General features: G+C 43.4%; 1 protein-coding gene across 3 annotated transcripts in view; it reads left to right on the top strand.

Moving 5' to 3' along the window:
- Positions 1-2,665: 2,665 nt before the first annotated feature.
- Positions 2,666-27,076, top strand: part of LOC147026236 (tissue alpha-L-fucosidase-like) — a 39,028-nt gene continuing 14,617 nt past the window's right edge. The window contains exons 1-8 of one of the 3 annotated variants that reach the window (XM_085881450.1): positions 2,680-2,831; positions 2,951-3,003; positions 3,301-3,421; positions 8,446-8,662; positions 15,466-15,608; positions 16,150-16,284; positions 20,086-20,223; positions 25,246-25,351. In XM_085881450.1, coding sequence (XP_085737576.1) covers positions 8,468-8,662; positions 15,466-15,608; positions 16,150-16,284; positions 20,086-20,223; positions 25,246-25,351 — 717 coding nt within the window. In that variant the 5' untranslated portion in view covers positions 2,680-2,831; positions 2,951-3,003; positions 3,301-3,421; positions 8,446-8,467. Of the gene's footprint in view, positions 2,832-2,950; positions 3,004-3,300; positions 3,422-8,445; positions 8,663-15,465; positions 15,609-16,149; positions 16,285-20,085; positions 20,224-25,245; positions 25,352-27,076 lie in introns of all 3 variants that reach the window. The other 2 variants (XM_085881451.1, XM_085881449.1) reach the window with 2 other exon arrangements.

Below are 27,076 nucleotides of genomic sequence, written 5' to 3'. Positions count from 1 at the left end.
TATTTCCAGTTGTTACTGGAGTTCGTCAGGGGTGTGTACTGGCCCCTACACTTTTCATCACGCGTATGGACTGGATTCTGGGAAGGATGTCTGAGAGATCAATCTGCGGTGCATCATTTGGGAAAGTCACGATTTCTGAACTTGATTTCGCACATGATGGGGTCATCTTTGCGGAGACTTTGCAGCCCTTGAGGTGCTGATGAGGAGTCAGAGCCACTGGGATTATGGGTTTCCTTGGTCAAAACTAAGATTGAGGCTTCCAATGACATCTTGGATGCTGCTATCCTGTCTGTACCTGTTTGTGGTGAGGATGTTGCGGTCACGGAGAGATTCACTTCTCTTGGCAGTGATATTCATGTCTCTGCTGGCTGTGAGTCAGAGGTCAATAGACGTCTGGGTTGGGCGTGGGGAGTCATGGATTCACTGGATCATGGGGTGTGGCGATGCCGGTACCTGTGTGGGAGTACGAAAGTCCAAGTCTTCAGGTCCTTGGTGCTTCCAGTCTTTCTCTGTGAATGTGAAACTTGTACTAGGACCAGGGATCTGAGATGGAGACTTAATTCCTTTGGTACCAGGTCTCTTCAGAGAATCCTTGGCTATCGCTGGTCGGACTTTGTGTCCAACGAACGGTTGCTGAGAGAGACTCAAATGTGATTTGTTATCTGCATAGTCCGTGAGCGTCAGCTGCGGCTGTATGGACGGACACCTGGCTCGTTTTCCAGACGCTGATCCTGCTCACCAAATTCTCTCAGCGAGGGAGCCTCGTGAGTGGACGGGGCCAATGGGTGGACCACGTGCCTCGTGGTTGCAGCAGGTTGATCGGCATCTCAAGGTGATGGGGGATGGGCCTGGCATCTGCCTGGGGGATGGCCAGACAGAGGCCCCTGGAGTACTGGCGGAAAGTGGACGCAGCGATGTGTTTCTCTAGCGCATGCTCCCATACCTGACCTGACCAGACTCCCATATCTCTAATTTTTCAATGGAGTGAACAAACTTTAGTACATCACGGGTGAGGAAGGTTGGGGTCAAGTGTCATCAAAATTGTGTGTGCAGTTTCGGAGAAAAATGCAAATACATATTTTGGGGACACCCCCTTACACCCCTTTAGACCCCGATTTTTCTCATGTTATGAACAAACTTTGGTACAGCATTGGTGGTGAAAGTTGTGGTGAAATTTTTTCAGACTTGTCAGTGTAATTTTTGAGATGAAAGCAAATACCTCATTTGTGGGGCAACCTCTCCATAGACCCCATTAGACCCCGATGTTTTTTTAATGCCATGAACAAGCTTTGGCCCATCACAGGTCATGAAGGTTGTGGTCAAGTTTCATCGAAATTGTGTGTGAAGTTTCAGAGAAGAAAGCAAATACATATTTTTGGGGACAACCCCCCTTAGACACCTTCAGAGACCAATTTTTCTAATGTCATGAACAATCTTTAGTAAACCATGGGTGAAAAAGGTTGTCGTCAAGTTTCATCGGAGTGTGTGTGTGTGTGTGTGTGTGTGTGTGTGTGTGTGTGTGTGTGTGTGTGTGTGTGTGTGTGTGTGTGTGTGTGTGTGTGTGTGTGTGTGTGTGTGTGTCGTTTCTGAGAAGATAGCAAATATCTCTTTTGGGGGAGGGGGCAACCCTCCCGTAAACTCCCTCCGTAAACCTCCTCATACCCCAATCTTGTTGTTTTTTATTCTGTAAACAAAATTTTGGTACGTCATGGGTGATGAAGGTTGTGGTCAAGTTTCATCAGAATTTCATGTGTTGTTTCTGAGAAGAAAGCAAATGCCTATTTTGAGGGGCAACCCCCATAGACCTCCTTTGGGCCCGATTTTTTTAAATGCCATGAACAAACTTTGCTACACACACGATGATTAACGTTGTGGCAAAGTTTCATAGAAATTGTATTTGTAGTTTCAGAGAAGACATTGAAAGTATTTGTGGACGGACGGACGGACGGACGGACTGACTGAGGACGACGCGCCATCCCATAAGGTCCCCAGAACTACGTTCCAGGTGAGCTAGAAATTGGAGAAATAGAAGACAATTGAGGAGACGTCGGAGATATATAGTCTATGGGAAGATGTGGAACTGGGATAGAAACAGGTTCGGCATGTTCGGTGACAATAAGTATTTTCAGAAAGTACATAATATCTTGAGGTTTTAAAAAAATACTTATTGGGCGTTTTTGAATCTCCTCTTGGGGAGAAATCCGGTTGCCATTTGATCACCACAAATAATCCTCTAAAATCTAGAAATTCCCTATGATAATAATTAATTGGAGGGATAATAATTGATCGAATCAAGCGTCGATACGTGTACTCCAGCTGTCGTTCACAAATTTTGCTCCGTTTTTGCGAGCTAAAGACACGTTGACTTGGACGATATGGAGACAAACCTTGAACATGTTCAGGTTCAAGAATCAGAGACTTCATATTTGTGACCTTCTCGCTGGTTCATGGCAGTGACGCCCGCTCAGCTTATTGGGGGCTGCACGACCCACGCAATGTACTGGTTGTGGGTGGTCGAGGTCGAGCGGAAAGGCTCTGAAACGCTAATATTCATCAAAATGAAGAAGTGGAAAGTCAAATTCCATCATTTTTTTTTTGCATTCGTAATACATAGATGGTCCTCAAGGCTTCTTTGAGTAAACTTTGCATCAAGAATCGGTGTGCTACCCCTTTCAGGCAGTGCGCGTGATGCGGAAGCGGTGACTTGATCCTCCATGAGAACTCGATGAGATCAGAACTGAACGCTGAGCATCGGATTTGGATGAAAGGAAACACGAAGGTTTGTGTGGACGAGAAATTTCACGGACTGTTCGTCTCCGGAGGAGAGAAAGGTGGGTGGTAGAATAGAGTGTATCGTGCGTCATGTGTTGTGCGACGTATGCTGTCCTTGTCCCTTGGATTTGGAGCATACAGTATGGTGGGATATACTTGACAGTCGGCTGGCTTGCAGGTAACTGTCCTGTAAAGCGTGAATGAAGAACACTCAACCAATATCAGAAACAGGTACACCGTATGCAAAGCAAGCCACCGGTCACCTGAGAATCGAATGTAGACACCAGTGTGACCACTCCTTGGCTTTTTTTTAACAATATCTTGGCTATTCGTTGTCCACCTTGGCGTCTTGGTTTTCTATTGTCATCGCTTTTCCGAAACCTTGTGAATTCTTGGCTTTTTTTCATTGGTTCACCTTGGCATTTATGAAAATGTGGAGTGGTCACACTGATGTAGACATGTACGCTCACACAGGGCCACCTTGTCCTCAACAATGACTCCCATGATTCAAACTTCTCTCTTTCTCAGGTTTCCTTGTAAAGGAATGCTGACTTTCTCTGTGCAAAAGGAATTGCTTGCACTGCACAAACCATCTGGCAAGGAATGCCGAAACACACGGCTCAGGGCACCCCCTCCGACGCTCGCTCGGGTTCGGCACACCTTTGTCTCAGATCCCACTCACACTTTGTACTGACTTAAATTTTTACCCTGCCATGCACTTGGTGTATTTATTGCAACATTCCCATCTTTTTCACACCACCTTGGGCTTACTGGGCGTTTCTGGCTCATTCTCCTACTTTTCTCGTATGGCATTGGATTGGTAACATTTTTTTTTTTTACAAGTTTATGTCAATATTCAAAAGCTACATATGAATTTTCGTCAGGTCTGAAGGGAAGGAACAGGTGGGATATTCATGGCCAGATGAAGATTAACCTTTTTTGTGCCTGGTGCCAAACAAATTTTTGGCGCCAGGCACACAAAAGGTGACGTGTCTTTGACACTGCAATGTCATCGTCTTTATAAGATTTTTGTAATTTATTTCCACGTCTCATTCCAGCCTTCGTCACTTTTGAGTTTTTCCAAGTGCACTTTCATTTCCTCGATGATAGGGGCAGCGTTTGCATGAGTGGTGTCGGTGTTTTGAATTCCCTTGTGAGCGACATGAACAACTTTCAAAATATTGTCAAAGATAATCAAGCAGGCAATGATTTTAACTCCAGTTATGAGGTTTAAAAAAAAAATGCCATTTTCTTCCACTGACCTCTTTTCACCTTCTTTTATTTCGATCTCTGAAACACCGTGTGATGGCAGTGCAATGTGTTATTACTGTTAACACATTTCTTCTACATGTTACCACTATTACTACACAATACACATGTTACCAAGCCTGGTGTTGGCTCAGTGGTTAGGGTCGCAGCTTGGGATCCAAGGGTCTTGAGTTCAAGCCCCATTGGTCACAGCTGGGGATCCAAGGGTCCTGAGTTCAAGCCCCATTGGCCACTGAATTAATACACACCAGGGGGTTGACTCAGCCTGTCATCCTTCCGAGGTAGGAAAATTGAGTACCAGCTTGCTGGGAAAATTGAGCCATTTGAGTATCCTGCGACAGAGTGGTGACCTGTCCAGGATTGTGCCCAACAGCCCAGGAAACTGCTTTGGCAGCACCAACACTCTCTGTGGAGAGTATGGTTCCAATTATTATTATTATTATTATTATTATTATTATGATTACACATGTTACCACTTAAATGCCCAACCTGTATCACTGGGATGCACAATCTCTTTTTGCTTGAGACCCAAAGCTGTCTGCATGTCCATAAACATCTGATGATTGGTTGGCTTGGCAAACAATGAGTACAATTTCTCACTTTACAGCATTCCACAAGGATGAGGCCATACAATGATGCAATACATTGTACATACATTGCAACAGACTCCCGATAGGCAATCTTGTTCCAAGCATGCAACACGTTCTTCTGACACATACCTTTATTCGGGTGGTGTATAGGCAAAACAAAGATAACCCAGGTTACGTGCATGAAGCAAAAACATACCTACTACTTATAATTCAAAACGCCTCACTGCACTGGAAAACGTGGGGACAGTAATACTGCAGGTGAGAACTGTAAATGGTGGAGACTTGTAATACCCTCCCTAACCTGGAGGCGGCGCTACACGATACACATTTACATAGAGAATTTGTGTCCCTTTCCCCCCTCACCTCCCCAAGATCACCCAGAAAGATAAAAACACCTATATACATTAATTGGGGTCATGCTGATCATATGTAGCAAGTATGGATGTCATCTGCCCAGAACTGTAGGAGTAGCATGACACACACACACACACACACACACACACACACACACACACACACACACACACACACACACACACACACACACACACACACACACACACACACACACACTGGTCCATGAATTATAGTAAGGATGGCCTTCTTTCATTCACTGCTGAACCACAGTTATGTGTCCCGACAAAACTGCAGCACAATCGTAAGATTGGACAATCATCGGCACAACCCTTTTGTCTCCAAAGCTTTCTTTATGGCAGTATGGCATGATGCCCTCATGCTCAATGGCCTTCTGCATTTTGGGAAGACAAGTAATTGACAAGGCACAGGTACCTTTCTCTGATCTCAAGCTTTTCTGTGCATGTGATACAAACTGAAAGCTGCTCTGTCTTAAATGAACGATCTGGCCTTATCTCCCATTGTAGCAAACAAGCTCGAATGAGCGAAGATCCTCCTCCTCTTAATGATGAAGTCATAAAAACGAATATGACGTCATTGTGATGTATCAGGTTTACGATAACTTATCTGTGCTAATGCCCGGCTTGATTCCCGCAAACAAAATTCAAACAGCTTGCCTAGTTTCGGAGATAATGGTATAGGCGATTTCCATTAGCAGCGATATTATGACGTCATCTTTTTTTCTCGGAAGAATTTCCAAAAATCGGAGATGGTTACTGCTTGTGTGTGGGCTTTCTGCATATACATGGCAAGTTTCACGAAGATCCGATGAAAACTCTGGGTTGTGAAACAAAAAATGTCAAAAAATAGGAATGACGTCATAAAATTGATATGACATCATAGTGATGTATCATATATGCAGTAATTCATCTCTGCTAATGCCCTGTTCGATTCCCGCAAACAGAATTCAAAAAGCTTGCCTCGTTTGAGACTTTTTTAGGCCATTTCCATTAGCGGAGATATTTTGACGTCATAACTTTTTTTTCTAGGAGGAATTTTCAAAATCTGAGATGGTTACTGTCTGCGCAGGGTATTTTTACATATATACGCCAAGTTTCAGGAAGTTTCGATGAAAACTGTAGGCTGTGAAACATGAAACCAAAAACAAAAAATAGGAAATACCTCATAAAAATTGATATGACGTCATAGTTACGTATCATATGTGCAGTAATTCATCTCTGCTAATGCGCTGTTCGTTTCCCGCAAACAGAATTCAAAAAGCTTGCCTAGATTCGGAGATAATTTTTTAGGCGATTTCCATTAGCGGAGATATTTTGACGTCATAACTTTTTTTTTATAGGAGGAATTTTCAAAATCTGAGATGGTTACTGTCTGCGCAGGGTATTTTTACATATATACGCCAAGTTTCAGGAAGTTTCGATGAAAACTGTAGGCTGTGAAACAAAAAAGTCCACAAGAACAACAACGTGAGTAAGACTTAGAGATCCTCCACGAGGATCTAACAACCCGCTTATTCACTGTCTGTACAATTTCTTTGCAAACCAAATCTGCACAGACGTGTAACACTTTGTATTGAAATTCAGGACTTGTAGAATTTAAAATAACGAGCTTGCATTTTCTTGAAAGTTTCATGATAACTTTGAAAATAAATCACTAAATTCATGGAAATTCCCTTTCGATTTACCTTCCTTTCGCTCACCATGCCCGATATAAACTTGACAATGTCACAAACCTTTGCAAGGTAATCCCTGTTTCTCTCAACGGTGCTGCTTTCATCACTTTCCAAAAGGTTCACTGCAACTGTTCCCCTTTCTTTACTATGTTTGAAGCATTTCCACTTTTGCATACACTCCAAATACACCTGCGAAACGGCATCTTTAGACAATTTTCGGAGATTTTCTTCCAATCCTGCAAACCTTTTTACCTCTGCAAATGAAGGTGGATGGAGGTTATGTTTTCATAACAGTTTGTTTGTCTGTTTGTCTGTTTGTGAAAAGGATATCTCAAAATGTTGTGGACAGATTTGGACGAAATTTCGTGGACAGGTTGGATGTGCGACATGACTAATTGATTCCATTTTGGTGAACATCTGGATCTGAATCTGGATGTGAGAGTTTTTCAAATTTTTAGGTGATTCTACACCATTGGGAGATGGGGCCAAAAACTACAATGTGTATAGCATAATATGTCTAAAAGTTTTTGATGGATTATGACAAAATTTAATGGGAGAGTTGGGTATGACCAAACTTGATGGGCGAGTTCTCTTTTTATTCTTATAAAGTATCTACAATTAGAATGTGAGTACGTCTGTAAAATATGTACTGTCAGACCCCACTATTTGCGGACCCCATGTATTGCAGTTTATAAAATACGACCTGCTTCAGCATTCGCGGCCCTTTGCTTCGTGTATTTGCCAAGGTTTTTTTGTGGGAGTATTCACGGTTTTTCACGGGATTTTTGATTTTCCCTCATGAATCCCGAACCGCCGGGAACCTATCCCTCTTTTTCCCATTGAAATAATGTCACGCTATTCGCGGATTCGCTATTCGTGGCATTTTCCAGGAACATATCCCCCACAAATAGCGGGAACTAACATAACAGCACAATGAGAATGCAAGTACATCTCGGAAATACAGAACTAAAAAATACACACAAAAAATATGTCCTGACAAGAATCTGCAATCTTTGATTGCTCTTTCTAGTTTATTATTGAAAAGAGCCTGTCCTTATAGACAAGAGGAAGAACAAGCAGCACTTGAAGTGCTGCAAACAAAGACACAAGTACGGACACTTTGTGATTTATATAGAGAATAATAACCAAAGAAATGTAAAAATGTTTAAAAGTATAATTTGCAGAACAGAATTTCACAAGACGGGTTGACGTGGCACTGGGAGTTGTTTAACACGCAACATTTATCACGACATCATAAACTAACTGTTGCAATCATCCCCAGTGTTTTCTATCAATATGTTTATTTTACCTATCCCTAAACCCTATCTAACCCTAATCTTACCTTATCTTTTACATCCCCTTTTTAACCTATAAGCAACTACCCCACACTCTCCGTGAAAGTGAAGATGATATTTGTTTGTATGTTTTGCAGTGGCACTAGAGTAACCACTAACATCAGGTGCTACCTCCTCTCCCTGCTGCCTGTAAAGATGGGCTCTTTGCTAGTTAATATAATTATAAACACGTCCATGCAGACTCACACGTTTTAGGCTAGCGATATTTTATGTTGAGCGACTTTAGCATTTTATTGTTTGACTTGTCAGTGTTTCTATGGGTGATTCTGGTGGTGGTGTTTGTCACTTGTATGTGTTGTGTTGGTGGCACTCTCAACATTAAGCAATATTTTTTTGGTTACTTGTCTAGACAAGCCTCATTGAAGTCTCGTGCTTGGCTTGATGAGAAAGTGACAGAAATTGTCTTTAATAGCTCCCTCATTGGATCTGGGACTATGGCGATCCACTTTTTTCTGCTGATCGCTTTGCTGATTCAAGTAACCAAGTCCAAGTACACACCGGACTGGCCGTCCCTGGACACACGACCGTTGCCTCCTTGGTACGACCAAGCCAAGTTTGGCATCTTCTTGCACTGGGGCGTGTTCTCGGTTCCCAGTTTCGGCAGTGAGTGGTTCTGGTATCAATGGCAGGTATGAAACGATTACCTTGGAAATACTCACATTTCTGCACACCGGGTCGCTCATGAACGTACTTTTTGGTCTGTTCACTTGCTCAATACATGTGAGAGATCACAAATGGGAGAGTGTTCTGTTTCCGATTTTATGGTTCTCATTATTCCACCACTTGTGTTTTATCGCTAGTTATAGTACATTTCAATTACTCTCACTGGTGGCAAATTTTAGATGCCATCTCTGATGACTAAATCGTTTCTCAGTCATTCACTCAAGGTCTTGCGCTCTCATAAATATTGACTCGTCAGTTCATTACTGCACTGATTCCATTAAGCTAATTCCCTCTCTATCTGGTTAATCAGTGTTTAATTTATTATTTCCTTCACACTCGAATTCCCTCTGTCATGATGTGAAATTGCATGGATGATGCTGAGGCATGTTAGTATCAACAACCAAGGAAAATGCACTTTGTTGCTATTAATTTAGGTATCCATGATTGGTCAATGTTCACTCAATAATTGGTGGGAGTAATGCATAACTGATTGGGTTTTGCCTGCATTTCTGTTGAACGTCAGAGTACATGTCACAATCAAATGTGACGTATTTGTTTGTTGTCTCCACTACTTCATTAACAGCTTCAATCATTCCCACATTTTTGTGGGGTTGGCTGGAGAACGTTTTTCGCCAAAGTCTTTCATGAACCCGCTGGCCAAACCAGCAGGTTCAGAAAGACCTCATTAAATTATTCAAATGAAGGGGACAGGAATTTGTCATTTGTTTTGGGTGCTCACCGACTCCTCTTGAAAGTCATCATGGAATATTTAACATATATTAACCAATGCTAGAAGATGGGCCTCAAGCTCAACGTCCACCAGAGGGACGGAACACTTTGGACATGGGATGGACGTGGGTCATGAGTTTTTTTATTTTATTTTATTTTATTTTTACAGGGACTAAGGCTTGTGGATGAGCTGCGACACAAATCACTCACACATGCAGACAGATACATGAGACAACACCAGACTTGACTTTCACATAACCTCACCTGCTGAAATTGGGGGAGTGACGTCCCTTCCCAGTGCCCTCTGGGTATAAGCGACATGATCTTTATAACATCACTTTTCTCTCTACACTCAGTGTGGCAATCAAGAAGGAATTTCCTTCTCCCCGTGGACGCCAACCTGTGGGTTTTTTTTTCTTCTGTGCTCTATCCTTGAAATGCTGAGCATCAAGCAAGGAAGCAGCACATTCCCTTTTTTTTAAGTCTTTGGTATGACGTAGCCAGGGTTCGAACCACTGGCCTCCCAGACTCGGTGCAGACATTCCAACCATGATGACACCAAGTCTGATTGTATTGATGAGCTATGTTTTTGAAGATCTGTTGTGTAGAACAGGACTACGCAAGGAGCGTTTCATAGGTACGAAGTATGAATGAACAATGAAAGATTACTGCCAAAGCTTGGAGTCGTTGAGAGAGTGAGTGGAGAACAGTTTTGCTTGGAGGAGACGGTGAAGCCCAAAATGCAATTCATAGACAGAAGTGAAACAAAAATGAGGAAATATTAAAGGACAACTTTATCTCTCCGTTTTTACTGTAATGGGTGGTCGGTCAGCAACCAGAGTCTTTACATCGTGGTGAACAATGCTGGTCAGGCCCCATTCTTTACTTAATTGAAAGTGAAAAAAAAAACGACAGAAGTGATAAGTTGATAATCTTTTTGAACCCTCACACCATGAAGGGACAGGTAATGCATATAATGCACTGAGGTCATTGTACAAAAGTTGTAGAGAACAAGTTACTTTTTGATATTAAGGTTATGTGGTTTAAAGTTGAGGAAAGAAGGAAGTAGTGGATTGATTTTACCAAAATGGAACTTTTGTTGTTTTTTTTTTTAATACAAAATCTAACTTTATCGAAAGAACGTGATGACAGAGGGACACAAGGAAGGAAAAAGAAAGGGAGATGGAGATGGAGATATGGATGATGATGTTAAAGAAACATACTGTCCTGCACCCAAGAGGGTTCGATTGGGTAAGGTTAATGGAGGTAGAAAAGGTCATGGGTTTAATGTGAAGATGCCTTCTGCCATATTTTGTGGGAATGTGCTTGAAGCCCTGGAAGGAAGAGTGCGAATAAACTGTCTGAGGAAGGCAGAAACACAAATAGGACTGGAAAAAAAGAGAAACAAAGGAGTGGGGGTGTGCGGAAAGCCTGCAGTTTGGGGGTTGAACTTGCCCCACTTCCCAAGGGGGATTTCCACCTTGGACGAACTCCGTGTTAAGGTGGTTAAATATCTCACCTTGGCGCTTGGTTGAGTACAGTACCAACTGGAGGCAAAAATTATTATAACCACAAACTATTCTGTACATTCTTTCCAATTACCTTTTCAAACAGTCGTTCCTGCTACATTTCTAAACAGTAGCTACTGAATGAAATTTGGAGCGAACCAGGTGTATGTTCCATTATCAATAAGCTTCACTATCGCTTGACAAGCCAGCCATTCCGTTTTCAACCGTTTCAAGGGAGTGCTTGCTTGAGTGCTTAAGCCACTTAGCAAGCACTCAACAAGCTGGTTGGTAATGGAACGCACCCCTGACGTCCTTGAGGCATTAAATGCTTATCGCATTCCCCACAGACTAACGGATCCGAGCCGTTTCAACTTCCCACACCTCGGGGTAAGATGCTCAAATTGGTCTTTATGCCTGAATGACGGACGTATCCCATTGCCTGTCCAATTTTCTAGCCACACAATTTTGTGGACTGTACATTGGTTGTTTGTAACATATCTTGGGGTCTCATATGTCGTTTCTCCCAGCTGTGGCTTCAAGTGTGATGTGTGATATTGCCCCTGATGCCCTTAAGGCCGAAGTGTGGCCTTTATTTGATGCATAATGCCATTCGTAATGCACACTCACCTCTTACCGGTCCAGCCTGAGTTTGAATCGCAGCCCAGCTATAAACTGTCATGCTGGTATTTCATAGGCAGGGTGATTCATCAAGGTGTGCCATCCCTCTAATGGACGTTAAACTGGGCGTTCCATCTGCTGACACAAGTTCTTGGATGTTAAAGATTCTACGGTGTCCTTCGCGAAGAGTAGGTGAGCAATGAACAAATTTTAAGATCCCGCTCGAACCTTAGTCGAATGTGAGGACTGGGCAGCTGGTTCGTGAAAGACTTGGACCAGACTTCACACCGCCAACCTGCCAAAACATGGGAATAATTGTGGCCATTTGTGAAGACGAAGAATATTAACCCACGACCATGCGCATGACTCACCACCACAACCATCCCCCATTAAGCCCCCCCCCCAACCCCACGTCTTAATATCAGGTCAGGCCAGATTATATCTGTGACTCGCTACAAGTACCATGTAAACCTGTATTATCCTGTTCCATGGTCGGGTTGTTGGTGACTAAACCGTCTCGCCGACCAGGTTTTCTGGTGAGGAGCGAGTATGTAGGATATGGACACCCAGCAGGATTAAAAACAAAACCTGTCAAAGGGTGGAGGAGCTCGTTGTGAGCCAACAACCTTCCATATCCAGTGTCCAACTGTGTCTCTGGACGTCCTCCTGCAGTTGCGTTACTTTTTCTTTGGAGGTTGGTGGCAGGCTTTGCACTCAGGCCACCGTAAAGCCGGTGTCTTTGGGCCTCTCACTCAATCACCGCAGGTTGGTTGGTGGTCTTTGTGTCTTCTACCGTCTCCTCTCCAGCCCCCCCCTGCTCTCTCTGCGATTTGTCCCCACAACATTTCCGCAGGGCGCTCAAGGTCTGCCAACAACCCCCTTCTGGTAAAACTACCAAAATCACAAATCACTGCTCACCTTCACTCTTTCATTCCTCTTTTTTCCCACCTTTGGAATAAACTCCCTCACTCTATTCATTCCCATTCTTCCCTCCAGGCCTTCAAAACAGCTGTTCACCACCACCTCTTATCATCCCCCATCCAAATCCTTGATCTTTTCTACCCTCCGTTAATCCACCCAATCCCACCTCTTTCAAATTCCCTGCTTTCCTTCCTGAAAGTCCCTGTAATGTCCATCTTCTATTCCCCATGTTCCCTGTCCCATCCCTCTCCCTTCCACAGATCTCCTAATGTCTGTTCCCCACTATTTTGTCCTTCCCACTCCCTCCCCTCCTGTGTCATGCCCCCCTTGCTGTGCGTTGTGTGTTAGCTCTCATACGAGCCTCAACAAGGTATGCAAAAAAAAAGGTACTTCATTCCGCAAAACACACAAACATAAAGAAAACTAAAAACCCACTCCCTGGGAATACCTCCTGTGCTACTGCCCTTCGAAGGGCAGGTCATCAGATGACGGGATTGGGGCAAAGCCTTCGGGACCCCCTTTCCTTGATGATTAGGAGGAAAAGCACCGAGTAAACTTTCTAGGTCAGATTGCATGCAGAGTGGTGCTGAGGTGTCTTCCACCAAGACGGCGGTCTCCTTGGGTTAACCTGAAGCGGTCACTTCGGGTGGGTACCGAGGATGTCATTCCTAAGAGAGGATGATCAGCTTTCTCTGTTATCATCTGACCTGAAGTGTTGAACATCCATATTGCAGCAATCTGTGACGTTTGGAGACCGGATAGTGGCGAGATCATGGCGGGTGGTAACATCTACTATTGGTCTGGTTGTTCTGATGGTGACCATGCCTAAGGAGTTGCTGTGGCTGTGTCCAATAAACTGACTCCAATGGTAATTGAGGTAACACCGGTGAATGATCATATTATGAGATGAAGTATTGGTCACTCCTTGGGTGTCGTTTCCTTGGTCTCTGTATTTGTTCCGACTGAGGCGAGAGATCTCACCATGAAGGAGGAATTCTATGCCGCGCTCGAGTCTGTGGTTGATGAGTGCCCAAACGTCCTCACCTCACCATACACAGATGAGAGTTTCAGCAGGGGCTGCTTCCAGCCTATGCTGATCTCTGCAAAGCATTAGTTTCAGTGAATCGGGATGCCCTCTGGAGGATTCTTGGTGTTCGTGGGGTGCCAACAAAATGGATCAATCTGATGTCTGAACTCTACTCTGGTACTGAGAGTGCTGTGAGACGTGGTGATACCATCTCTAACGTATTTCCAGTTGTTACTCAAGTTTGTCAGTGGTGTGTACTGGCCGCCACACTTTTCAGCACTTGTATGGACTGGATTCTGGGGAGGATGTCGGAGAGATCAAGCTGTGGTGCATTGTTTGGGAATGTCAAAATCTCTGACCTTAATTTCACATTTTTGTGTAAACTCTGGATATTCTTTTTGGGGGACCTCGAGGTGCTGAATGAGGAGTCAGAACTGCTGGGATTATGGCTTTCCAAACTAATATGCAGGTTTTCCATGACATCTTGGATGATGCTACCTTGTCTGTACCTATTTGTGGCAAGGATGTTGAAGTCACACAGAGATTCACTTTCATTGGCAGTGATATTCATGTCTCTGCTGGCTCTGAGCCAGAGGTCAATAGATGTCTCAGTCGTGCCTGGGGAGTCATGGATTCACGGGATCATTGGTTGTGGCACTGTCGGTACCTGTGCAGGAGGACGAAGGTCCGAATCTTCAGGTCCTTGGTGCTTCCAGTCTTGCTCTACAAATGTGAGACTTGGACTCCACCAGGGATCTGAGGTGTCGACCTACTTCCTTTGGTACCAGGTCTCTTTGAAGAATCCTTGTTTATCGCTGGTCAGGCTTTGTGTCCAATGAGCGGTTGCTGATAGAGACTCGAATGAGATTTGTTACCCGCATGGTCCGTGAGCGTCGGCTTTGGCTGTATGGACATGTGGCTCGTTTTCCTGATGCTGATCCTGCTCACCAGATTCTCTCAGCGAAGGAGCCTCATGAGTGGAGGAGGCCAATGGGCTGACCACGTCCCTCGTGGTTGCAGCAGGTTGATAGTCATCTCAAGGAGATGGGGATGGGCCTGGCATCTGCCTGGGGGATGGCCAGACGGAGGCACATGGAGTACCGGTGGAAAGTGGATGCAGCGACGCGCTGCTCCGGGCATGATCCCATACCTGACCTGACATGATCCCCCCCCCCCCCCAGGCTGCTCCTATAGCGAGCGTGTGTTTCTTGTCGGTCAAAGTTAACTGTTTACTGCTTACCTACTGAGGTTGCTGAAACTTCAATTTGCAATTAATAATCACTTGCAGCCTGAAAAGCTGTGAGTTGTTCATATTTATGCTGTTAATTAACATGAGTGGAGGACAACAGAATGACGTCAAACAATTAGTGGTTCAGATGGAAGCGGTCTTTGACTTGTTCTTTTTCGGAATGGAATCTCTTTTTGTTGCAACAGGTTGAAGCTGCTGGTTTAGTCGAAAATGTACTGCATCATCATTCTATGTGGGTCTGCCTGTTTGTTTCCTCAAAATACTATATGGATGGATGATCTTCCTTGCACGTCACGTGCATAAAACTGTCGAGGTATTTTAATTGGCAAGGGGGTACAATCCTGGATGGGTGGCCATTCCGACACAGGATACTCGAATGGGTCATTCCTAGCAAATTGGTGCAAACCTTGCTGATCCTGGAAGGATGGCTGGCAAATCAACCCACCTGGTGGTTTTTTGGCATGGATGGTACTTCAAATCAGGACATTAAGATCCTAACCCAACCACCTTAACCATTAAACCACCACCAAGCTGGAACACGACATGGATGTGATATCATTTTGGTACAATGTGCTTCATTGTCCTTTCTTTTAAATCATCATCATCATCATCATCATCATCATCATTATTAATTTATTATTATTATTATTATTATTATTAATAATTTTAATTTTGCATTATTTGGGGTTCCAGCTTTTTCTTTTCCTTTTATTCCAGTTTCAGAAAAATCCTGAATATGTAAAGTTCATGAAAGACAACTACCCTCCTGGATTTGCATACCCTGACTTTGGGCCAAAGTTTCACGCTGAGTTCTACGACCCAGACCGATGGGCAGAGCTATTCGCCAGTGCTGGGGTCAAGTGAGTAGATCCTGAGATAATGGCCTGCTTATTGAAAATATATGCGATATAAGTAATACTGTGATTTATAAAGGATATATTTCAGCAAATCCAAACATCAGTCCCTTGATGAAATTCAAAGCTAAATCTACCAAAAAGGCAATTTCACTTTGCTTAGTATTTACCTCTTTTTATTTTTTTTTTGGCAATGAAAAGTTTAAAATATATGTGTGTATATATATGAGGATTTTTTTTTCACAAAAAAAGTAAAAAAAGAAACAGATTCAAATTCATATTTGTGAAATTGATGGTTTGAAAGGCATGATGATCACACTGAGCACCAACTTGAAATTTGATATAAATATTTTGTTTGAGATAATTATGATTTACTCCTTTGACCTTCGCGTTATAATTTTTATGCCTCCGCTGATGAAGTCACCAGCGGAATTATGTTTTCGGGTTGTCTGCCCGGCTGTCCTTCTGTCCTTTCATGAGTGATTTAATTTTTAAAAACTTGCCATTTAAAGCAATCTACCTTGTGTTCCTTTGGTTCCTCCTCTAGATATGTAGTGCTAACCAGTAAGCATCATGAGGGTTTCACTCTCTGGGGCTCAAACTCCTCCTGGAATTGGAATGCCGTAGATGTTGGACCCAAACGTGACCTTGTGGGTCCTTTAGCGGCAGCTGTGCGGAAACGGTGAGTGCTGAGCAAGGAACAAGGAGCAACAGTTTCTTTTTGCCCAACAAATTTCAACAATGTTTCATTAATCGTCCTGAGCACCATTCGATTTGGCAATGACGGATATTGATATTCCTCCCATCATTCATATGACCCTTCTCACATTTTGGCTTATTAGAAATGTTAATTTTCTGTGAATAATTACTGTATAAAATGCATTCAAAAATTATTCTTGTTCAGGTCATTAACTTTAACTTTAAAAGTAACAGTGAGCTCAGTAGTTTGCTCATACAGTAAGACCCTGACATTCACGGGGGATATGTTCTTGGAAAATGCTGCAAATGTCGAATCTGCAAATGTTGGGGTATTGTTTCAATGGGAAAAATGGAGACAGGTTTTTTTATATTTTTTATTTTTACTTATTATTATTATAATTATTATATACTAGTACGGGCCCATAGGTGAGTGCCAGTATGTGCAGCCCTCTCTCGCCCCCCTCTCTCGCCCCCCTCTCTCGCCCCCCTCTCTCGCCCCTCTCTCGCCCCCTCTCTCTCACCCCCTTCTCTCGCCCCCACTCTCATCCCTCCTCTCTCCCCCTCTCTTGACCCCCTCTCTCACCCCCTCTTTTCCCCCTAGTCTTGCCAATCCTCTCTCCCCCCTCTCTTGCCCCTCCTATCTCCCCCTCTCTCTCCCCCTAGTCTCGCCCTTCCTTTCTTCCCCCTCCTCTCTCGCCCCTCTCTCACCCCCACTCTCATCCCCCCCTCTCCCGTCCCCCTCTCTCGCAGATATTGGTCGACAGATAAATGGCCGTAACTTGGGAACCGCTCATCCGATTAATATCAAACCTCGAAAAGGCACATCTGCGGGTCCCCAGCAAAATTCCTGGCAATTTACAATCAGATCGGACCGTCAATCATACAAAAAATAAATAAATAAATAAATAAATAAAAATAAACAAACATTAATTGTGACGTCATTCGTGATGTCATAGCACCGTGTCTTGTCATTGCTCAACAGATAAATGGCCATAACTTGGGAACCGTTCGTCCAATCGATATCAAACCTCGAAAAGGCACATCTTTGGGGCCCCGGCAATATTCCTGGCAAGTTTCAATCAGATCGGACCGGCGGTCGTCGAGAAACGGCGGTCGTAGACAGACACACACACACACGCGCACACACACACACACACACACACACACACACACACACACACACACACACACACACACACACACACACACACACACACACACACACACACACACGTTGCTGGAATATATATATATATATATATATATATATATATATATATATATATATATATATATATATATATATATATATATATATTTTTTTTTTTTTTTAAATAGACTGTGACTGGTTTATATCCACTGCCACTGATATTAATTCAGCCTGGGAATTTTTCCACAGAAACCTGCTGTCTCTTACGCACAGATTCATCCCACCTCGTCTTCAATTATCTTACCCATTCTCCCGCTCGAGGTACTCTGAATCCTGTGCTGAGGCTGTTGCTTTAAAAACAACTTGCATTCTCCTCCTGGAAGGCAAATCCGACCAAAGGCAACCTCAGATCATTCCACAAAGCCTGCAACAAGTGTGTGTCTACCCTCAGGAGAGCCAGAAAATAACACGTGTCCAATCTTAAGAATGAGTTTCAAACTTATCTCCCTCCTCTGAAACCTGGTGGCACCTTGTCAAGTCCATCTCTGGTGAATGCTTCCCTTCGCTCACTTCAAATGGCACCACACGGAGGATGCCCAGTCGGCGTCTGGCTTTGAAATGTCACTTGCCCAAGAGAGATCATGGTTGAGAGTGAGACCCAAGAGTTTTAGTGACTGAACCTCTTTGAGAGGGTTCATGAGAAAGTTGATGGGAGGGTTTGCAGAACTGTCCTATGAGAGAGAGAGAGAGAGAGAGAGAGAGAGAGAGAGAGAGAGAGAGAGAGAGAGAGAGAGAGAGAGAGAGAGAGAGAGAGAGAGAGAGAGAGAGAGAGAGAGAGAGAGAGAGAGAGAGAGAGAGAGAGAGAGAGAGAGAGAGAGAGAGAGAGAGAGAGAGAGAGAGAGAGAGAGAGAGAGAGAGAGAGAGAGAGAGAGAGAGAGAGAGAAAAGAGAGAGTGTGTGTGTGTGTGTGTGTGTGTGTGTGTGTGTGTGTGTGATTTTTCAGGATTGAAAGACATATTCCAAGTGTTTGATCAGTTTGTGATTTTGTTAAGGTCTGAGGAGAGAGAAGAGGATGCTGCCTGTCAGTCAGAAGGATGAGAGATGTCATAGCAGAGAGTGGAGTCATGAGCAAAGAGATAAAGAGGAATTTCCAGAGATTCAGAGAAATCATTGATGAAGATTAGGAATAAGATGGGGGCTAGAACACCGCCTTGGGGCACTCTAGCCTTGACAGGAAGGGGAGATTAAAGGGTTCTATTGAGAGCCACATGTTGGCTACAAGTGGAGGAAGTAAAAAAATCCAACAGTGTAGTTTGCCTTGGATTCCAGAGGCAGAGAGTTTGGAGAGCAAGGCAGGATGTCAGACTGTATCAAAAGCTTGAGATATGTCCAGAGAGATGGCCCTGATGTTGAGGGCCTCTATACATTGTTGGAAGAGTAGAAGCAGCATTCCAAGGTAGAGTGACCAGGTCTGAATCCGAATTTAGGATCTGAGATGAGGTTGTTGTAGAAAGGGAATTATTTTATGTTAACTGTAATGATGGATTCCATGACCTTGCTGATGATTGGAAGTAAGCTGTTTGGTCTGTAGTAAAGGGGATCCGTTTTTGCACCGTTGTTAAGTATTGCTGTGATGTTGGCTGATTTCCAAGCAGATGGAAGATGACCTATGTTAAATGGAATGGTGAAAATGGCAGAAGGAGGAAGTGCAAGAGCAGCAGAACAGGTTTTTCGGACACATAAGCTGATGCTGTCCAGTCCATTTGCAGAGTCTGAGTCGAGGGTTGCCAGAAACTTCCACCTTTTCAGGTGCAAAAGACAGAATTCAGGAGCAGTTGAGAGAGAGAGAGAGAGAGAGAGAGAGAGAGAGAGAGAGAGAGAGAGAGAGAGAGAGAGAGAGAGAGAGAGAGAGAGAGAGAGAGAGAGAGAGAGAGAGAGAGACTTGGGACTTGGGACTTGGGACTTGGGACTTGGGACTTGGGACATAAGATTTGGAAGTAAACAAAGAATTGAGTCATTCGGCCTTCTCACGAGTGGAGTTGGCTGCGTTGCCATTTGAAGTGAGAGAAGGGATGGAATCGGAGAATACACCAGAGATAGACTTGACAAGGCGCCACCAGGTTGTAGAAGAGGGAGACAAGTTTGAAAGCTCGTTCTTGAGATTGGACAGATGGTCTTTTCTGGCTCTCCTGAGAGTAGACACGCACTTGTTGCGGGCTTTGTAAAATAATCTGAGGTTGCCTTCGGTCGGATTTGCCTTCCAGGAGGAGAATGCAAGTTTGTTTTTAAAGCAACTGCCTCACCGCAGGATTTAGAGTCCCAAGAGTGGGGGGAATGCATGGGTAAGATCATTGAAGACGAGTTGGGATGAATCTTTGCAGAATGGAGAGCACGTTTCTGTGGAACAATTCTCAGCTTGAATTAATATCAGCAGCAGTGGATATAGGTAACCAGTCATGAATTGTTAAAAAAAAAAAAAAATTGTGAATGTATAAGCAGGTCACATTATATAAACCGCGAATCGGCGGAATCCGCAAATGTCTGGTTTCCACAGGTCTTCACGTTTCATCGATACAGACACCCTGTAAGTGCATCGTTGTAAATATATCACCTCTCTCGTTTACTTACTTCGCAGAGGCCTACATTTTGGGTTGTACCATTCGCTCTTCGAGTGGTTTAATCCACTCTATCTCCAAGACAAGGCCACAGGCTTCAAAACGCAAAAGTTTGTGACACGGAAAGCTCTCCCCGAGCTTTATGACATCATTTCAAAGTAAGTCACATCTTTGATTGTCATACACTGCCTTAAATAATTATAATACGTACCCACACTGTTATTAATTTAGGGAATTATGTATTTCTTCTGCATCTGCTTCACTGAAGTTTTTGAGACTTATTTTGTGCACGGCGATGGTGAAGTGACAGCTTTTTATAAATAAATATTGAGCTTGAGATTGTTGGTTGAGCATCTGGCATTTTGCATCTCCACCACAAAAAGCTTCACAAGGTGTCTGCATGACTGTCACCATTGCACTCCCAACCAATTCATTGGAGCTTTTATGAAAAAAAAAAAAGGTTAACAAAATACTGAAGACTTTTAAATATGAATGGATACATTCTGTGGACCATTTGCCTTAACAAATGTTCGCCTTCACCAGGATTGTGCAATATTTATTTCCGTTTATTATTATCATTATTTTGCATGGAGAATTATATGGATGCAACTTAGCACATACTATTCACAAACCACGGCATTATAATACTTCGAGAACTAGAACGACACTCGGTAGAGCGCGTACTTCCGCCAGGCTCAACAATTTATGTTTTGTATTCCGCTGATAGGTTCGATCTGCATCTGGACCTCAAGCAAAATCTAATCGGTTTGTTCTTTTCACCAGCCCAACTTATCCACCTAGTTTCATCATAACTCGTCCACAACTTTTTTAAATATTGTGCTACATATCGTTTTTGGCCCGATCTCTCAATGGTGAAGATTTACTTTAAAAGATTCTCTCATCCGGATCCAGGTCTTCAACAAAATCTAATCACTTTGTCCTTGTCACAAACACCAAACCTGTCCACCAAGTTTTATCCAAAACTTTTTGAGATATCCTGCTCACACAAAAACAGACAAGGATGAAAACATAACCTCCGTCCAACCGAAGTGGTGGAGGTAAAGACCTACTATAAATGGATGAGGTGTGTGTGTGTGTGTGTGTGTGTGTGTGTGTGTGTGTGTGTGTGTGTGTGTGTGTGTGTGTGTGTGTGTGTGTGTGTGTGTGTGTGTGCAGTATTTTTTTGTGGAGTTCTACTGGAGATTTCTGATGTGGATTGCACTAAAATGAGAGCCATGATCTCCTGAGTTGAGGCCAATTGACTACAAAATATCTGGAAGAATTCCCATGTTTTAAACGCACACCATGTTAATGTGTATAAAGAAGCTTCATCGTTCTTTCCATGGCATGGCATTAAAATCCAAAATAAATAAAAACAATGATAACATTGCAACAAAGCATATATATATATATATATATATATATATATATATATATATATATATATATATATATATATATATATATATATATATATATATATATATATATATATATATATATATATATTGATTAATGGTGAAGTGATTCAATGGAGCAGATTCAAGCTATGCAATGTGGAAATGCCTGAACAGGCTAAGATCTGGTGTTGGACGAACAAAAGTCACTCTCTCCAAATGGGGATACTTAAATGACAGGGATGCTGTGTGTGACTGCGGCACTGAACCTCAAACCATGCAGCATCTCCTGACTTGCCCCCTGCTGGAACAGCATTGCACAGCATCGGATTTGGCAGAGTTTAATTATCAGGGTCAGCAATGTGCTCAGCTTTGGCTGAACCACATCTAGCCACGTGAACTGCAACTGCTGTTTTTGTGGACACGATTAGTAAGTAAGTATTGATCAATACTAATAATATTAGCAACAATAATAATAGCATAATTTGGCATTAATAATAACGAATGTATAATCCCCACCCTGGCGCAAGCTGAAAGGCAATACTAATGCTCAAGCAGTACAGGAGGCAGGTATGCAATAAGACTGTGAAGACCAATGAAAATTTGGTCCAATGGGCCAATATGCCCACTAGTAGTTTAAAAATAGATTGAGAAGGAGATGTAGAGTTGGAGCATTTTGCCTTTCCCAATATCCACAGGTTTCCACCTGGTAGAATTCCCTGAAAGTGATCGATGCTCTTTTGATGCCATGAAGCCAGATGCAGATGGATGTTTTTTTTTGTTGTACCAGCAAAGAAATCCAAAGCTAAGATAGTACAAAGTAAAATGTTGTGTGCATTTAAGAACACTGACACCACAAAGTGACCTATGTTTGAAATGAAGGCAATCAAATACATAATGTAGTACGAGTACATTCGTGTCCTCTATGTAATATTTGAATAACATTTTCGTTATTCACATCGATAAATATCTATTCAAAAGAAGCGTGAACCTGGCAGATGTGCAACCTCTTTTCCTGTAAATTGCATTTTAGGAGAGCGGTACACCATGCTTCACATTTTTTGGCATACATTGTTGAATTCTAAAGATAACCTATACATTACCAAATTATATATTTATGTTTAATCCATCGTCGAAATATCCTTGATTTAAGGGTTGAGTCATAAAGACCCAAAACATTAGCGAATGACCTGAGCCAACAAACGAGAACACCGTATTTTCCGGTGTATAAACCGCACTTTTTTATCAGCAAAAAGTAGGTAAAAGTTGAGGGTGCGGTGAATACATGGGTATAGAAAAAAAAATCAGTCTTAAAAATGATCAATGCTGAACATCAATTAAATTCCAAATGAACACTTTTTGTTTTAGCAGTCAGAACTGCTGTTAAGCTCAATTCTGCTGTTTAAATTTCGAAAATTGGTTCAGGTTAAGAGTTTGTACAGTGTTTTATTAACTGTGCGGAAATTAAATACATAAAGGGAGACACCTGGAGTTTAGGTGCATGGCATCTATACGTAGAGTCCTCTGAAAACGCCATTAAGCACAAAAGAAGAACACCCGGTCACTTCAAAAGAAGAATTATTCAAGATAATCAATAGCTTGTCCAATAACGGGGCACCCACCTAAAATAAGCTTGCGCGCAAACTTACCTGCACCTGACAACAAGCTGGGGGCGGTCACGTGACCTTCAAGAAGTGCCGCTTTGTGCTTCGTGAGTGCCTCGGCTTGCGTCACCAGATCACGTCATGTATCATCCATTCTATCTATCAAGATGTCAAGGCGCTCAAACTCTCCATCTGCCGGTCTGTGGAAGAGTTTGGGAACCAAGAAGCTGGGAGGTGATTCAGCAAGGACGAGTCCGTCATACAGCTCTGGAGAACAAGCAAAGCAATGATAGAGAAGATGCCAAGGAAGAATGTGCTGAGGGGAAAGTCAGCGAAGCGGCCTTAGCTCGAGGAGCGTCTCGTCGCTTGGGTCCAGGAGAAGAGAGCGGAGGGGTCCGCCATCTCATCACTTGCTCTCAGGCTGAAGGCGAAGAGCTTAGCTAAGGAGGATGACATTGGGGACTTCACGGCCAGTCCGTCGTGGGCCTGCAGATTCATGGCACACCATCAACTGTTCGTCGATGCCACACGCACATCTCCCAACATCTACCTGATTATACGGCTGATAAGATGACGTGCTTCCAGTCCGACATCACCAAATTTCACCGACAGGATAAATATCCCCTCGGCTGGATTGGAAATGCTGACCCGACCCCCCCCCCCACCCCTTACCTTCAACATACCGAGAGGGACCACCATCACAGTGAAGGGGGAGTCACGACGATCAACACAGAATGTGACGATCAACACTACCAGTCACGAGAAGGACCGATTCACCATCATGCTTGTCTTCACCGCATACGGTGCAAAGTTTCCCCCATATATCATGTTGAAATGGATGTCACCCTGTATGTTCTCCCCCATATGTCAAGGAAAAAAACACAGTGGGTGACAGAGACATGACATCTGTGGAAGGGACAGAAATGGGGTGGGGTACACAGGGTAAACAAGATGGACACTACAGGGACCTTCAGGAAGGAAAGCAGGGAATTTGGGGTGGATTAGCGGGGGTAGAAAAGATTGTGGCTTTGGATGGGGAAGATAAGAGAGGGTGGTGAACAGCTGTTTTGAAGACAAGAGGAAAGAGTGCGATTGAAGAGAGTGTGGGAGTTTGTTCAAAAGATGAAAATCCCCCCCCCCCCGCTACCCCATGCTGGCTTGGTCTGTGGCACGGACTGCATTTGCAGCAAGGCCATATCGCTGCCTGGAACCAAGCTACATCCTGTTGGGCGAGGCCCTCGAGGCGAGGGCATAGGGTATTTCAGTCCTGTCTGATTATCTCTTGCCTATCTACTGAGGTGTGAATGGACCTGTTAAGTCTTAAATAGATGAGGTTCTCCGTTCGTCCATTGACTCCGGGCCTGTACGGGTTGTGGGGATTAATAATAATTGCATTGCTTGCTTTGTGTGTTCCCACCCCTTTTGTTCTTTCAATGCAAATTATAAAATTATTTGATCTTTGGGTGAGTCTAGCATCCTGATCGCGAGTTGTAGTCGTAATACACATCAGCTAAAAGATAGATTGGGTTCGGGCGATTAACGCCCAGTACGAGACAGTGCCTCTGCATCCAGCGATTTCCACTCGGATCGCGAATTAGTGTAAATGGACGTATGGCACTGATTAGCACGGCGCTTGATTGGCTCAGGTGTTCTACTGGAGCTAGGTATCGCTGCAAACAGGCTTATAACCCAGCTCGGAGCACACACATAATTTGGCCAATTTGACTGCTTTGCTGCAGTTCATTCAGATTTGGACCAGCAACTGGGCTGGCCTAACGACAACAACAATATATACATATATATTACTGATGTGGAATTCCTGCTAAAACCTTGTCATTATGTGTGAAGGAATGCAAATGATCTTGCATATTCGATCTTCTCACAACACCCTGACTTGGTCAGGCTTGGAAACTTTTATATCGAGCAGGTGCCTTTCTCTTTTCCCCACCTGTATGTGACACCCCCACACTACATTTTAGTGTCTCACAGGAACTAGAGTTAAATGTGATCCAAACATCACAGCATCATGTTGGAATCACCCATGAATATACAGCTAAAGTGGAACTCTCGTGGTTGATATGGATGTAAATTGCGTACATGTGTTAGATACATCGTGCAAATAAAGCTTCCGAAGACGGGTGTTGTTCTGTATGTGAAAGTTTTTGTTTCCACTATGCAGGTATCTACCAGAGGTAATCTGGTCCGACGGTGACTGGGAAGCGCCATCTAGCTACTGGAATTCCACAGAGTTCCTCGCTTGGTTATACAACTCCAGCCCGATCAAGGTAGACAGCAGTGAGCTTCAAGATCCAGTTGTCCTTAACAAAGGCTATCATCACAAGGGGGGGGGTGTTAAGGGGGTGTGGTTATGGCCGAAGGGTGAATAAGAGAGTAGTTGGAAAACAAACAACTATTCGTACAACAGTGTTTTCATCAGGTCATGAAGAATATAACAATATGATAAAATTGTGGGGAGGGCCATGGTGGAGGGGGAGATCCTATATGTTGCAGGAAAGGAATGAGTTGTTGAATAAGGTGAAACAACTTCTGGTTACTACTAAGTGACTTAATAAAAATGGATGAATAAAGCAATAAGGTAAGTTACAAAAAAAAAAAATCTTTCCGTTGACAAAATTGGGGAGTGGCAGGTGGGGATGTAAATGAGTGATGACTACAAAGGGATGTGAGAGGTGATATCAGGTTGGGGTCCGAAGTGTCGAAGTATAGGTTTTGATTATTTCAAACATGTGAAGGACAGTCAGAAAGACTAGAGATATAGAAATGCATTTAATATGTTTTCTAAACCAGAAGTTGATCAGTAAAAAATAAATAGCTTTCAAACAATAAGATGGCCCTGAGATATCTGAAACTTCAAATTTTCATAACCACTTCATATTTTTTCAATGCCATGATCAAATTGAATCATAAGCCCTGGAGGGAAGAGTGAGATTGAAGGACTGTGCAAAATGGTACCACGGACAGGAAAGAAAAAAAAAGAGTCTAGATTTTCGGAGTTTCCCTAGAAGGAGGTTATTGGCAGACTACATGCGCCTTGTGAAAACCTGCAGGGTGGAGGAGGACAGAGCATAGAAAGGGCAGAGGGTGTGACACCAGCAAGGAGATGGTAGAAGACAGAGAGAGACCACTGACCTGTCTGCGAAGTGAAAGTGAAAGATGCAGAGACTCAGCTTCATTGGGGGAGATTCCAATGATTTTGAAGTCCTTGGTTTCCACGGCATAAAAATGAGCAAAGTATGAGGCATGGGTGCTAGCCCCAGAAGGGAGGGGAGAGCAGTATTCCATCAAGGGGCAGATGAAGGCCTTGTATGTAGAAATGAGTTCAGGTGTGCCACGAAGGACTGCATGATAGAGGTACCCAGTCTACGACTGGCTTTTGAGGCCAACTTAGAGATGTGGTTTGCCCAAGAAAGATCATTTTCTAATCATGAGGCCCAAAAGTTTGAGTGAGTGAACTTTGTCAAGAGGATTGTTGAGGAAGTGGATGGGAGAGTTTGACAGTCTTTTTGGAGAGCCAGTGTGAGATTTGTGAGGATTGAAAGACGTATTCCAAGTGTTTGACCATTGCTTGATTCTATAAAGGTTGGAAAAGCAGGAAAAGGCTGTTGTATGCCTCTATGAAGGATGAGGAATGCTACGACGGAGAGTGTAGCTATTAGCAAATAGATCAAGAGGATTTCCAGAAATCAGAAAGATCATTGATGAAGATTAGGAATAGGATGGGGACCAAAATACTGCCCTGGGACATCCAGCCTTGACAGGGAGAGGAAATGAGAGGATCCCATTGAGAGCCACACGTTGGCTATGAGAGTAGAGGAAATGTGTCGAGTTGGCCTTGGATGCTGTAGGCAGGTCAGGTCAGGTATGGGAGCATGCACCAGAGCAGCGCATCGCTGCATCCACTTTCCGCCGGTACTCCAGGGGCCTCCGTCTGGCCATCCCCCAGGCAGATGCCTGGCCCATCCCCATCTCCTTGAGATGTCGATAAACCT

Source organism: Eptatretus burgeri, chromosome 5 (assembly GCF_056783735.1).
Source record: "Eptatretus burgeri isolate ZD-2024b chromosome 5, Ebu_testis_v1, whole genome shotgun sequence".
NCBI lineage: Eukaryota > Metazoa > Chordata > Myxini > Myxiniformes > Myxinidae > Eptatretus > Eptatretus burgeri.
Note: the sequence above shows the minus strand (reverse complement) of the source record. Positions and strands in the feature narration are given on the sequence as shown.